General features: G+C 42.7%; 1 protein-coding gene across 2 annotated transcripts in view; it reads left to right on the top strand.

The window, feature by feature from the left end:
• PALM2AKAP2 (PALM2-AKAP2 fusion) overlaps positions 1-13,636 on the top strand; it is a gene marked incomplete at its 5' end in the record, with an annotated part of 366,273 nt that overhangs the window by 139,034 nt on the left and 213,603 nt on the right. For both annotated transcript variants that reach the window (NM_001370841.1, NM_001204207.1), the window contains 1 exon segment: positions 9,172-9,273. In NM_001370841.1, the coding sequence (NP_001357770.1) occupies positions 9,172-9,273 (102 nt within the window).

The following is a 13,636-nucleotide window of genomic DNA, read 5'->3' as shown; positions in this document are numbered from 1 at the left end:
CAGTTTGGTCCTCATTTTAGCCCCAAATCCAAGGATATCATTAATGTCTCAGCTAGTGGATGAACCAGCATCTTAGAAAATAGTAGACCAGCATTTTTTCCTCAACTCTGCCCATTACTCACTGTATCACTAAACCTCTCCTACAGTTTCTCTGTTAGAGAAGTCAGTATATGTGAGATGTGGATGCCATTAAATCTAATCTAATCCATAAAATATTTTAGATTTTGGGATAAAGATGCTATGCTTTTCTTATTCTAGACAATCTCTCAGAAAGCACTCTATGAAAAGTGGCTCTATGTTTAACCTGTCAACTTTAAAATTTCATTTATAACTTTTACTTTCGCTAATATGGTTATCCAATCCATGCTTAATGTGCTATAATGAAGGACACCAATTTAGCTTGGAAGGATGTTTTGAAGGGAAGTGTCCTTCACAGAATGCAATAAAAGTTAAGGTTCTATAGTATGTCATAGTATGGCATCAGGGGAGAGATGGCAGACTATTTCTTCAAAGGTGAATGGAATATGAGAATGGTGGGATATATGAAACATTTTCATTATTTTCTCAGTGTTTCATCTTGGGACTAAATCATTTTTTAAATTAAGAACTAGCAACATTGTTTTCAGCGTGGAAACATTGTGGAGATAGGACTAAAATTCTGAGTTTCCCTAATGTCAATGAACTATGCACTTTAACAATGTCACTGGAGGGCAAAATTTTTCATCTCTTTGAAATCGAAAGTCTCTCTGATACACTGGAGAGCAGTGCTCAGCATTCCATAGCCCTGGTGCTGGCAAACTCAGTGGGCAGGAAGGCTGTATCTTTCTGCAATTTGTTGCTTAATTTAAACTTGATTCCTGGGGAATTTCCCATTGCAACTACCACACCACAGGGAAATCTCTAAAAATGAACTGACTTAAAAGGGAATTCCCACGCTATCTCTGAGAATTTAGTTTTAAACCTAGGAGGAAAAGAACCTGGGAAACCATCTTCACTGTCATCAAAGTTTCGGTCACCACTCTCTGTCATATATCCAAATGAAAGTCATGCTGAGGTGAAATATTCTCTGTAGCAAAAAGTGGTAAAGTAGGTGGGGAATGCAAGAGGATGGACCTTAAATGGGCGAGGGGCCAGTGTTCCAAGATTAAGCGGGAGGAAAAAAAACAGGAAAGTAAGCAGAGAGAAAGAGAGTTAGTTGGCAAGAGATACATTATTTATTTATATGGATGTCTGTCTCCCCCTCTAGGCTGTAAGCTTGTTGTGGGCAGGGAATGTGTCTACCAATTCTATTGTACTCTGCTCTCCCAAGAGTTCAGTACAGTACTCTGCACTCAGAAAGCACTCAATAATACTATTGATTAATTGCTTTGATGGGTTGGCAAGAGATACATTATTTATTTTTATTGATGTCTGTCTCCCCTTCTAGGCTGTAAGCTTGTTGTGGGCAGGGAATGTGTCTACCAATTCTGAATACACGCACACATATGTTCTTCAAATATAAAAACACCTCTGATGTTAAATTCACCTATGGGGGCACGGGTAGTCAAAAAGGCTAATTCAGAATCCCCAATCTTGACCACACTGTGCCCCAACCAGATTAATTTTTGGTGTTGTCATATTTCTTATTTGCAGCACCTGACACTATTTTTGCTTTGGCCTCTTTGTTTCACGATCCCCTCAAAGCTCCTCCTATAAAACAGCTGCTCTTTTACAAATTTCTGTGTAGGTCTGTCAGTCATAGTTGTCTCCTGGATTTAAGCTGAGATGGAGCATTTTCTGAAGTCCCACTTTACTATCTACATTAACAGTTGTGAAGTATGGGTAGTGGATAAAGCCTGGGAGTCAAAGGACCTACGTTTGAATCCTGGCTGTCACTTTCTTGCTGTGTGACTTGGGGCAAGTCACTTCGCTGTACCTCAGTTTCCTTAACTGTAAAATGGGGGTTCAATTCCATTTTCCCTCTTACTTAGACTGTGAGCCCCATGTGGGACAGGGACTCTGTTTCACCAGATTAAGTTGTATCTTCCCCAGTGCTTAGAACAGTGCTTGGCACATAGTAAGCACTTAGCAAATGCCATTAAAAAAATTTGGTTCTCTGGAGAATAAACAAATAACTAGAAAACTCATTATGGTTGGGGCATAAAAAATAAAGGAAAAAACAAAAAAGACACCCAAAGACTAGAGGTAGTTACAAGCCTATTTGTGGGTTAAACACTCACTACATTTGGCAGTCCAGTAATTCTGAAAATTCCAACCCACAGCCAGTTGGACGCATACATCTGTAGAAAGCAAGAGAGCAAGACTGAGAAAAATATCCTCAGCTGCTGCTTATACTCAAGGTCTCCACCTCTACTTGCTGAAAATTGGGCCCATGAAGCTTGGAAAGAGTAGAATCGACTTCTGTCTTTGGCTCATTGCTAGAAAAAAGTTGCCGGTTATTCTTCTTTTATTGGTTTTGGTACAGTCTTTATTTGCATTCATTCTTTATGAATGTCAGTGATATGTTAATGTGCCTAGTTACCAAAACATTGCTCATTAGAAAAACCTTACATAACTCAGTAAAACCTGGAACTTGATCCTTTGGTTAGGAAAAACGCCTCTCAACTCTTAAGCCTCAGACTCGAAAGGAGAAATGTTCTGCCTTTGGTTGAATGGCAGCTTGCAAAAAGCTAGCATTTCTTTCTGAAATAAGAACTGTCTTTTATTCTTCTTTCTTTTAACCAGAGGGCTCTAAGAGACTTTGAGAGGACATTAATCCAATCCCTTGCCTCCAGGCAGGTCAGCATCCAACCATCCTACTCAACTTTTCTTTAAAATCTCCAGAGGAAATTCCACAACTTTTCATGGTATAAATCTCCAGAGTTTCACAACTCTAGACTATAAACTCATCCTCTAGACTAAGGTGTTTGTGGGCAGGGAATGTGTCTATTATTATATTGTACTCTCCCAAGTGCTTTGCACACAGTAAGCGCTCAATAAATACAATTGAATGAAAGAATGAACTCTCATAGTATTGAGGCCCTTCATAATACCTACACTAAATCCCTTGTGCTGCAATGTAAGCCCACTGCCCTTTTTCCTCTCTGCAGAAAACATAAAGAATATCAGCTTCTGGTCACACGTGCTCACTTCTCATTCTGAGCCAGGGATGAACTTGGGAGGGACTCCAAGGGAGCAGGGCTAGGAAAAAATGAGACACACAGGAACCCATGGAGCCAGGGAGGGGAAAACCCAGACACATACAGGGAAGAGGAAACATGGAAACATATGAAACTGAAGATAGATAGAAAAAGAGACTGTAGCCAGTCAGGCAACCCATTCTTGGCAAGGGCTGGGGTCAAGCAGGGACTGGAACTCTCAATCCCAGGCCAAAGTGCCTGCTTCCCACCAAGGACTGTGCTGGGCAGGACCCAGAATGTTCATTCCAGCCTCTATTCTGGGGCTACAGCTGCCTGTTCTAGTCCCAAATCTACCCCCTCCCCCATCTAAATTGGAACCCTCCATAAATTTGAATATTTTAATTAAATCCTGCCCCACACGCCACTCTCTTCTCAGGAATAAATAGAACCAGTTTCTTTAGCCTTTTCCAAACACTTAATCATTTTTGCGGCTCCCCTCTGAATTGTGTCCAAGATCTTCATTTGTGAGACCCAAATAGCAATCGACTTTGGTAATAAGTCAACAATAAGCTAGGAGAGGAAGAGGAGCAAAAGAAAGACAATGCTTTGACCCAGAGATAGGAAACCCCTCTCAGTCCTAAGTGGCTGCTACTGTTCCCCTCTCTCAGTAATTTGGGGAGGTGCTAGATGGTGGTAGGTGAAGGTCAAACAGGAAGCCTAACCACATGATCATTCCACAGCTGGGAACAGTATGAACAAGCAACTTGACTTGTTTACCACTTAGCTGTTACCAATTCTCCCTTTTCCCATTTGCCTCAAGGCAAGAATGCTTGGTTGAAACCCAAGAGATAAAATGTTTCAAATGATAAAAAAAAGGACAGCAGAGTAATTGTTAGAAGTAGCTACCTGAAAATTCTCCCTCCTTGGGGAAGGACAACTCAAAAAGATGGATATTGTGCTTAGTGCCTGGAAATTAGACATAATCTTCCTTTTTTGGAAAAATACCCTGTAGACTTGGCTACTTCTTCGAATGCCACATGGTTCTGAGTAAATGTCTGTTATGATTTGATAGATTGTTCCTAAGTATGAGAAGCAGTGTTGCCTGATGGATAGAGCATGGATCTGGGAGTCAGAAGGACCTGGGTACTAATCTCGACTCTGCCACTTGTTTACTGTGTTACCTTGAGCAAGTGACTTAACTTCTCTGTGCCTCAATTACCTCATCTGTAAAATGGGACTAAGACTGTGAGCCCCGGTGTGGAACATGGACTGTGTCTAACCCGATTAATAATGTTGGTATTTGTTAAAGCGCTTACTATGTGCAGAGCACTGTTCTAAGTGCAGGGGTAGATACAGGGTAATCAGGTTGTCCCACATGAGGCTCACAGTTAATCCCCATTTTACAGATGAGGTAACTGAGGCACAGAGAAGTTAAGTGACTTGCCCAGAGTCACAAAGCTGACAAATGGCAGAGCCGGGACTCAAACCCATGACCTCTGACTCCGAAGCCCAGGCTCTTTCCACTGAGCCACGCTGCTTCCCTGCTTAGCTTCACTCTGCCCCAGTACTTAGTACAGTGCCTGACACATAGTAAGAGCTTAACAAATACCATTAAAGAAAGAAAAAAGAATCAGGGCTGGTCTTCAGCAAGTGGGGACAGTGGGCAGATTATGACCTCAGAGGTCTGTTTCCAACTCCAGGAATGAATGGGGAGAGGTGATTTATTAAGTGTATCTCTAGTAATTTCCTCTTCGGACTTCCTCAGCCAGGACCTCTTAATTCTTGGGAATTCCAGCAGGGACTTTCCCAGATTTGTTGTCCCTGGAAAATTGGTACCCCAAATACAAGCTCCTCCCACACTCATGACCCTGAGCTCTTTGAGCATGGGGACAAAGTTGAGGTTGGGAACTTTGATGAGGTGGGGTATGGGAGGCAGGGACAGGAGTGCTGTCTCTCTAAGGTCACCCATGACCTCTTTCTTGCCAAATCCAATGGCTCCTACTCCATTCTAATCCTCCTTGACCTCTCTGCTGCCTTTGACACTGTCGACCATCCCCTCCTCCTCCATACCTTATCTCACCTTGGCTTCACGGACTCCGTCCTCTCCTGGTTCTCCTCTTATCTCTCTGGCGGGTCATTCTCGGTCTCTTTCGCAGGCGCCTCCTCCCCCTCCCATCCTTTAACTGTTGGAGTTCCTCAAGGGTCAGTTCTCGGCCCTCTTCTGTTCTCCATTTACACTCACTCCCTCGGTGAACTCATTCGCTCTCACGGCTTTGACTACCATCTCTACGCAGATGACACGCAGATCTACATCTCTGCCCCTGTCCTCTCCCCCTCCCTTCAGGCTTGCATCTCCTCCTGCCTCCGGGACGTCTCCACCTGGATGTCGGCCCGCCACCTAAAACTCAACATGAGCAAGACTGAGCTCCTCATCTTCCCTCCCAAGCCCGGTCCTCTCCCAGACTTCCCTATCACCGTGGATGGCACGACCATCTTTCCCGTCTCTCAGGCCCGCAATCTCGGTGTTATCCTTGACTCGTCTCTCTTGTTCACCCCACACATCCTATCCATTACTAAGACCTGCCGGTTTCACCTTTACAATATCACCAAGATCCGCCCTTTCCTCTCCACCCAAACGGCTACCTTACTGCTACGGGCTCTCGTTATATCCCGGCTAGACTACTGTGTCGGCCTTCTCTCTGATCTCCCTTCCTCCTCTCTCGCCCCGCTCCAGTCTATTCTTCACTCCGCTGCCCGGCTCATCTTCCTGCAGAAACAATCTGGGCATGTCACTCCCCTTCTTAAACACCTCCAGTGGTTGCCTATCAACCTCTGCTCCAAACAAAAACTCCTCACTCTAGGCTTCGAGGCTCTACATCACCTTGCCCCCTCCTACCTCTCCTCCCTTCTCTCTTTCTACCGCCCACCCTGCACGCTCCACTCCTCCGCCGCCCACCTCCTCGCCGTCCCTCAGTCTCGCCCATCCCGTCGTCGACCCCTGGGCCACGTCCTCCCGCGGTCCTGGAACGCCCTCCTTCCTCACCTCCGCCAAACTGATTCTCTTCCCCTCTTCAAAACCCTACTTAAAACTCACCTCCTCCAAGAAGCCTTCCCAGACTGAGCTCCCCTTCTCCCTCTACTCCCTCTACCGCCCCCCCCCTTCACCTCTCCGCAGTTTAACCCTCTTTTCCCCCCATCTCCCTCTGCTCCTCCCCCTCTACCTTCCCACCCCCTCAGCACTGTACTCGTCTGCTCAACTGTATATATTTTCATTACCCTATTTATTTTGTTAATGAAATGTACATCGCCTCGATTCTATTTAGTTGCCATTGTTTTTACGAGATGTTCTTCCCCTCGACTCTATTTATCGCCATCGTTCTCATCTGTCCGTCTCCCCCGATTAGACCGTAAGCCCGTCAAATGGCAGAGACTGTCTCTATCTGTTGCCGACTTGTACCTGTGTCCAACTTGTATCTACCCCAGTGCTTAGAACAGTGCTTGGCACATAGTAAGCGCTTAACAAGTACCATGATTATTATTATTATTATGGATTAATTCACCCCCTACAACTTTTTGGAAAGGGAAGGCTGATGGAGCTAGCTTACCCCACCCCTTGGAGCCAGAGAGTTGTCAGAGATAGAACCAAGATGGTGGCTCCAACTGTTGCCTGCTGCTGGCAGGAGGAAACTGATTAGGACCCTACAGTTCTGTTTCTGATCTTCCCAGGGCATTGGGGACTGACTCTGAGCAGGATCAGGGCACTAGTATGGTTCTTCCACCCACCACCTCGGGGCCCCATGGGGAAGAACTGACCACATGCTTGGCCCTGGCCCGATCCAGGGGCCAGACTGTGGTGTTGACCAGGGGTGGAATAGAGGGATGACACTCTGGAGCTGCTGCACTGGTGGCGAGAGCCCTGCGACACTAACAGACCAGGCTCTGTAGCGGCAGCACTGGAGCTGGGTTGTTTCTGAGGAGGGTGAAGAAGCAGCCTGGCTTAGTGGATAGAGAATGGGCCCGGGAGTCAGAAGGACCCGGGTTCTAATCCCATGTCTGCTGTGTGACCTTGGACAAGCCACTTCACTTCTCTGGGCCTCAGTTACTTCATCTGTAAAATGGAGATTAAGAGTATGAACCCCATATAGGACAGAGTCTGTGTCCAACCTGATTGTCCCAGCAGACATGGGATTAGAACCCGGGTCCTTCTGACTCCCGGGCCCATTCTCTATCCACTAAGCCAGGCTGCTTCTTCACCCTCCTCAATGCCTATCCTGTGGCTCTGACTGAAACCACCCCCAGCCAAACACCAATGCTGATAATAATTCAGTGTATTTACTTTCCCATCCCATACGGTAAAGGCACACTTCTATCCAAGCTGCACATTGTTACATTTGAATATAGGAGAAATCAAGATGCTTGCACAGTGGTAAACCCTAAAAAAAAAAGTTACAGTCACTAACTAGGAAATGGAAGGGACAGAATCCACTACTGGGATTCTCAGACATCTCCTTTCATGCAGTTGGTAATACTGTCAGCAATGTTATCTGAACACATTAGTAGGGTTGAGAGGTTAACAATAGTTAGAGGTATACATATTGACAGACAAATATATTTCAAGCTCTACTGTAGTTGAATAATGAGTTGAAAAGTAAAGCCACTCACCCTCTGTCCCACTGGCAAGTACAAATGTGTGGATGATCAGGGATGTGGAGGAGGAAGGTGAGGGAAAGATTTTTAATTGGGAATATGCCTCCTAGAGCCAGAACCCAAAGTGGAAAGAGCAGAGCTGGAAGAAGGAAGGAGCTTAGAGCAGCTGAGGAAGGTGAAATGGAGACTCAGAGCCACCAACGAAGCCCAGGGAAAGGAGGAGAAAGAGCTGGAAGGACAAGAACTAATATGTGGAAAAATCAAACGACTAAAAACAGGGAGGCGTGAGCAACAGCTTGTTGAGAGGAAGTGGAAGTCTTAGGTTCACTACAAAATGCCTACAAATTTCAGCTAATTTTCCCTAATTGAATGTGTCTGTAAAAATAACTGCCTATACTACACAAGTCATCTGGGCCTCACGGTAATTCTGCAATGCAATGGGTTTCTCTTAAGGGGTGGTTCGTGCAGCAGTAAACCAAGTGACACAAAGACACACCTGTATCTGCTTAGCTGCTGTACTAAAATCAAAGCAGATGCATCTTGAGAGCCTCCATTTTACCTGTAATGTGTAAGTCTTGTAGCTATGCACTTTATATGTTTCCTCCTCTGCCCATTAGCAATACAAAGGATTCTACTCCTGAGACAGCTATCAATCAATTATCATTCAGTGTTATTTACTGAGCTCTTATTTATTGAACTTGGGAAAATACAATATGACAGAGTTGGTGAACACCATCCAGCCCCCTGTCCATAAGGTGCATACAGTCTAAAGAGGGAGATCATTAAAATACATTATGGATAGGAGAGTATGAAGATATTTACAGTAGTCAGGGATGGGTTGGTTTATGTCATCAGGTAGAATCCATATTTTTGCTTTTGCAGCTGAATTATCCAAACTCATTGGAGAATTGGAAATGGAGCCCATATCCTGGGTCACATTAATGAAGAGGGGCAGAATGAGTTCTGGGATTCAAGAAAGAGATGGCATATCCAATTCAGAGGATCAATTTGAAAAGCACTTTTCAACTTTTTGGACATTTCTGAGCTTGTTATCCTTTACATCAATGCCAGCAGGTTTATCTGGCATATGAAACATTCCACTCCCTATCACTTCCTTTTGTTTTCCCGACTGAAACCCAGAAAGTCCTGACAAATAGTTTAATGCATGTAACGTCCATTGCGCTTGAGTCATCTGAACCAATTCCCTCCTACCTCAGCTATTCTATTGACTATCAATCCCCTGGCAAATGACTTTACACTTTGTTTATCTTGATCCAGTTATTCAGTGGACAGCTCTGCCGTCTATTATGTGTGGCTGATAAGTTAACACTCTGCTGCCTAAGCGATGAAGCTATTGGGCTTCCAAACACTGTGCCTAACTGTATTCCCTGTTTTTGGATCCCAGATGCAGTAAATCACATTTGCTCCCAACTTCCTGATTTACCAAAGCTCTATACTCGAACGGCTGAACCATCTCCTGGGCGAGACGGAACAAGCAGCGTAGCTGGTAAGTCTCAAGGACAGCTGTGGTTTTTAATCAAGTCTAGGCCAATGTCTTTTTCTAATTTATCAGTACTGGAATTTTAATGGGCTCATTGATGCCTAAGCACCTAGAGCTCTGTTCTTTGGAACCTACTCAGTTTGAGCTCTATGGAGTGAAAAATATGGAATATGGCACCCAAGAGGAAAGACTGTCACATGATCAAGATTTTGTAACCAAAACTGAGACCGTCAGCTAAATCAATATGAGTGTTTTCCCCAGTGATGCAGAATGTATTCATTTCCCTCTTTTCTTCCTTACTTATATTTACCTCTATCATTTGTTGAAGTTCATATACTCCAACGGAAAACCTTCACCCTTAAAATCGTCATAACTCTGATGAGTCGAAATTGGATACCCAAGTCCAAACCTGAAAGAGATTATAGTTCGATATTTGTCGTAAACATTTTTCAATTGTTTATTTTACCTTGTTGCCTAATCCCTTCGAAAAAATGTGTATATATACATCTACGTGTGTATCATCAGTAGCATCATCTGTGAATCACTCAATCACAGCTACCTGGACAAGGGACTATAATTTGGAGAGGGAGAAAGAGAAAAGGAGTGAAGCAGTGAGGGAAAGATGAGTAGAGATGGAGGGAAGGAAACAGAGTTCGGGGAGATAGACATAAATACTGAAATACTATGAATATTTCATGAGTATCTGAATGAGTGTCTGTAAATAAATGTGTGGGGTAAGGTCTGTAGAATAATTTCTCAGCCTCAGGCATTAAGTAGAAAAATTGTACCAATGCAATGAACATTATTATATTACATTATGTGCTCATTTTTTCTTGTGGATTTAAAGAAATGTAATGTATCTGTCAGACTGTCAAGTTGCATAAATGCCAACCACCATAACATATGACTATCAATAAAAGAATGCAAGTAAGATTTATGGATTGTATATTCTACAGTCATCATGAAATGGTAGCATATGAAAATCTAATACTATGTTAAAATTACTTTGCACCTTGTATCCCAGGGCATTTTCTGATCTACGTATATTAAAAGAAGTACAACTCAATATCTATTTAGCAGTCACAGCAATACAAAACCACAGGTTAGGAAAGGTAATGATGTTGCAAATTGCATAGCTTTTCTTGTACTGAATAGTTCTGAATACGTCTGTACCTGGCTAGCCTGTGAGTTTATGACTGCAGTCTAGTAAATATATTTATATATATATAATGTATGTGATATTTATATGCATGCTTAGAACAGTGCCTGGCACATAGTAAGTGCTTAACAAATGCCATCATTATTATTATGATTATTATATATATCATATGTCTATGATAAGCAATTTATCTGCATACACTTGAGACTCCCTTCAGAGTCAAATAGGAAGCTAAAATGCCCATAAGGTGAGCACAATAATTAACTGTTCGTAAATGATGGATCCTTTCCTTCATTATTAGGCACTGTTTTATTAATGTTCCCAGTGTTTATCTCTTCCTTAATTTCCTAACCACACGTCCATCTCCACCAGTCTCCTAACAGCTGTATGTCATTTTGAACCACTCCAATGAATGGGAGAAGAGGTGCAGACCAAGTCTGAGATAATGGATTGTGGTTTCAAATGGAACAGAGTGGGTCTTCCGAAGAAGTTAGTTTTCACTGGGTAAAGCGTGTGTGTTTTCCGTGACAAACAGCATATATAAGAAGTGAGATTTATCTGTACATGTGCTTTATACATATTGGTATCTGTTTCAAGACAGAATATTTTGTATTTGAAAATGTCTGCTGCTGGTTGCTGACAGTGCAAGTCTTCACTTTGTGCAGCTGAAAATGCCACTATAGCAATATCTATATGAACTAATAGAAAAATCTAGAGAAGATTTTTCAAAACTGCATACATAGCTCAGCATTTATGCATCCCTTTTCACTATTACTATGGTTTTAGCAAAATATTCCCATAGGGGTATCAGGTATATCATTCTTATTCAAAACATGTCAAATGATTTCTAATGTTTCAGTGACTATAATTAGACTTCCTTGTTTGCCCACCTAAGTGATGTCAAGATGAATAGAAAGATTGGGGATTTCAAGTTTCTTATTGTACTAGAGGAATGGTTGGGGAAAGAAATATATTTAGTTGCATCCTTTCATGTATCCATACAATAATAATAATGACATGAGTTCTAAATGTAATAGGGAGAGTAAAACTTGCATTATCCTATGAAATAAAAATGCTTACCTATTTTATATCAAGTTCTTCTTTGAGATAGTCAAAGATACTCCTAGGAGAAAATTTTCCACTTTATTAACAAGGGGGAACATACTCTATCTCCTCCACTCCACTGTAGGACTTTTGAGTTGGACCCTCTTGTGTATTTTTATACACTGTGTTGTGTTGATTGCTATTCTAATAGTTATTAAATGTCGATAGTGCTCACAGTCCTATTGGCATGAACCTGTATATCACAAATCCAAGGCAACTTGAGTTGATGAAATAGTGGCAGCGACAGGACTGGAAGCAGCAGTTGGTAGCAGTGTGGAGCTTGTGCAAATTAAGGAAAGGGCTGGAGCAGGCAAGGTGGTGACACTGCATTCTCTGAAACTGAGCATACGCGTTCTACTGCCTCCCACGCTGACAAAGTCTCTGATCTGAGATGACAATTGAGCTCCTTGTAGGCAGGGAATGTGTCTACCAACTCTGTTGTACTCTCCCAAGTGCTCAATACGTTGCCCTGCACATAATAAGCACTCAATAAATACCACTGTTTGATTGATTAATTGGCAACAGGCCATGGAGCCACTTGGAGCACAGGGTTTCATCTGTGCTGGGGTTTGCTGGTGCTTAGCTCTAGGACCTGTGTGGAAGTTTGGCCTTCCTGGATGGAGCCCTGGACCATCTAAGGGGTACATTTATATAAATTGAAGGTTTCAAGTGACTATTTTGTGACACAAGAAACCACCAAAAGGGAGCCCATTCTACCCTCTCCTATTATAATGATCAAAAGGAGTTTAATCTTACTTTTACAGCACAGCTTCACTCCGTCACCCTATGGTGTTAGAGGGGCTTCACAGCTGAGAGAGAAAAATGCAAGTTCTGAAATGGCAGCACTTGGTCCCATAAATAGAAAAACTTCCAATCTGCTCTGCAAACAGCTCTACATGTGCAAACACACACACATACTCTCTCTCTCTCTCTCTCTCACTCTCTCACTCACATAATATGCACCAAGGCCTATGGCCATATACCAGTCCATTGGGTGGCAGAGACTTGGACGAGATGCTAATATTTGACTCCCTGACATCACTCCTGTGACAATTCAATCAATCAATCTATTTTTGAGTGTTTACTATGTGCAGAGCACTGTACTAAGCACTGGGAGAGCAGCACTGATGATAAATAACGAAATCTCATTTAAATCTGCTAAAATGAACATGATGTGTGCTTGCTCACATTTGTGTGGGCGAGCGTATATGTTTACAAGTGAAACCTGGATTTAACAAGAGATCAGACTCTTCAGGAAAATGTTCATTATACTAAGTAGCTGATAAACCCAACGATATAGAATAGGGCAGCTAAAGCTAGCAGTTTTAAGATAAGCATTCCTACCGGGACTTTGAATCAGAAAAGAAATGAGCAAATATTGTCTCTTATCCCCCTGTCTTATAAGGTTAATGTGTTTGACCTGGTTCTAGTGTATTTACCTCAGAGCTTAGTACAGTGTTTGGCAGCTAATAATCACTTAACAAGCACTTAACAAATTCCACAATTTTTTTAGCGGTGGGCAGGGAATATGTCTGTTGTTGTGTACTCTCCCAAACACTCAGTACAGTGCTCTACCCACAAAAAGCACTCAATAAATATGACTGAATTAATGAATTTTTATTTATTTTTGAGGATTTGGGGGGTGAAATTCCAATAAGTTATCATCTCCTCGATTCTATTTATTGCTATTGTTTTTGTCTGTCTCCCCCGATTAGACTGTAAGCCCATCAATGGGCAGGGATTGTCTCTATCTGTTGCCAAATTGTACATTTCAAGCACTTAGTACAGTGCTCTGCACATAGTAAGCGCTCAATGAGTACTATTGAATGGATGAATGAAAAGCGTTGTTTTTTAAATCATTATTATGGTATTTGTTAAGCACTTACTATAAGCCAAGCAATGTTCTAAGCATTGGGGTAGTTACAAGGTAATCAGGTTGTCTCACTTGGGGCTCACAATCTTAATCCCCATTTTATAGATGAGGTAACAGGCACAGAGAAGTTAAGTGGCTTGCTCAAGGTCACACAGCAGACAAGTGGCAGAGCCAGAGCTATAGTTTTGTGATGATTCCCCACCCCCCTCTCTTCTTCCCACCCCCCTACACAC

Source organism: Ornithorhynchus anatinus, chromosome X3, assembly GCF_004115215.2.
Source record: "Ornithorhynchus anatinus isolate Pmale09 chromosome X3, mOrnAna1.pri.v4, whole genome shotgun sequence".
NCBI lineage: Eukaryota > Metazoa > Chordata > Mammalia > Monotremata > Ornithorhynchidae > Ornithorhynchus > Ornithorhynchus anatinus.
This window is presented reverse-complemented; position numbering and strand designations above follow the sequence as displayed.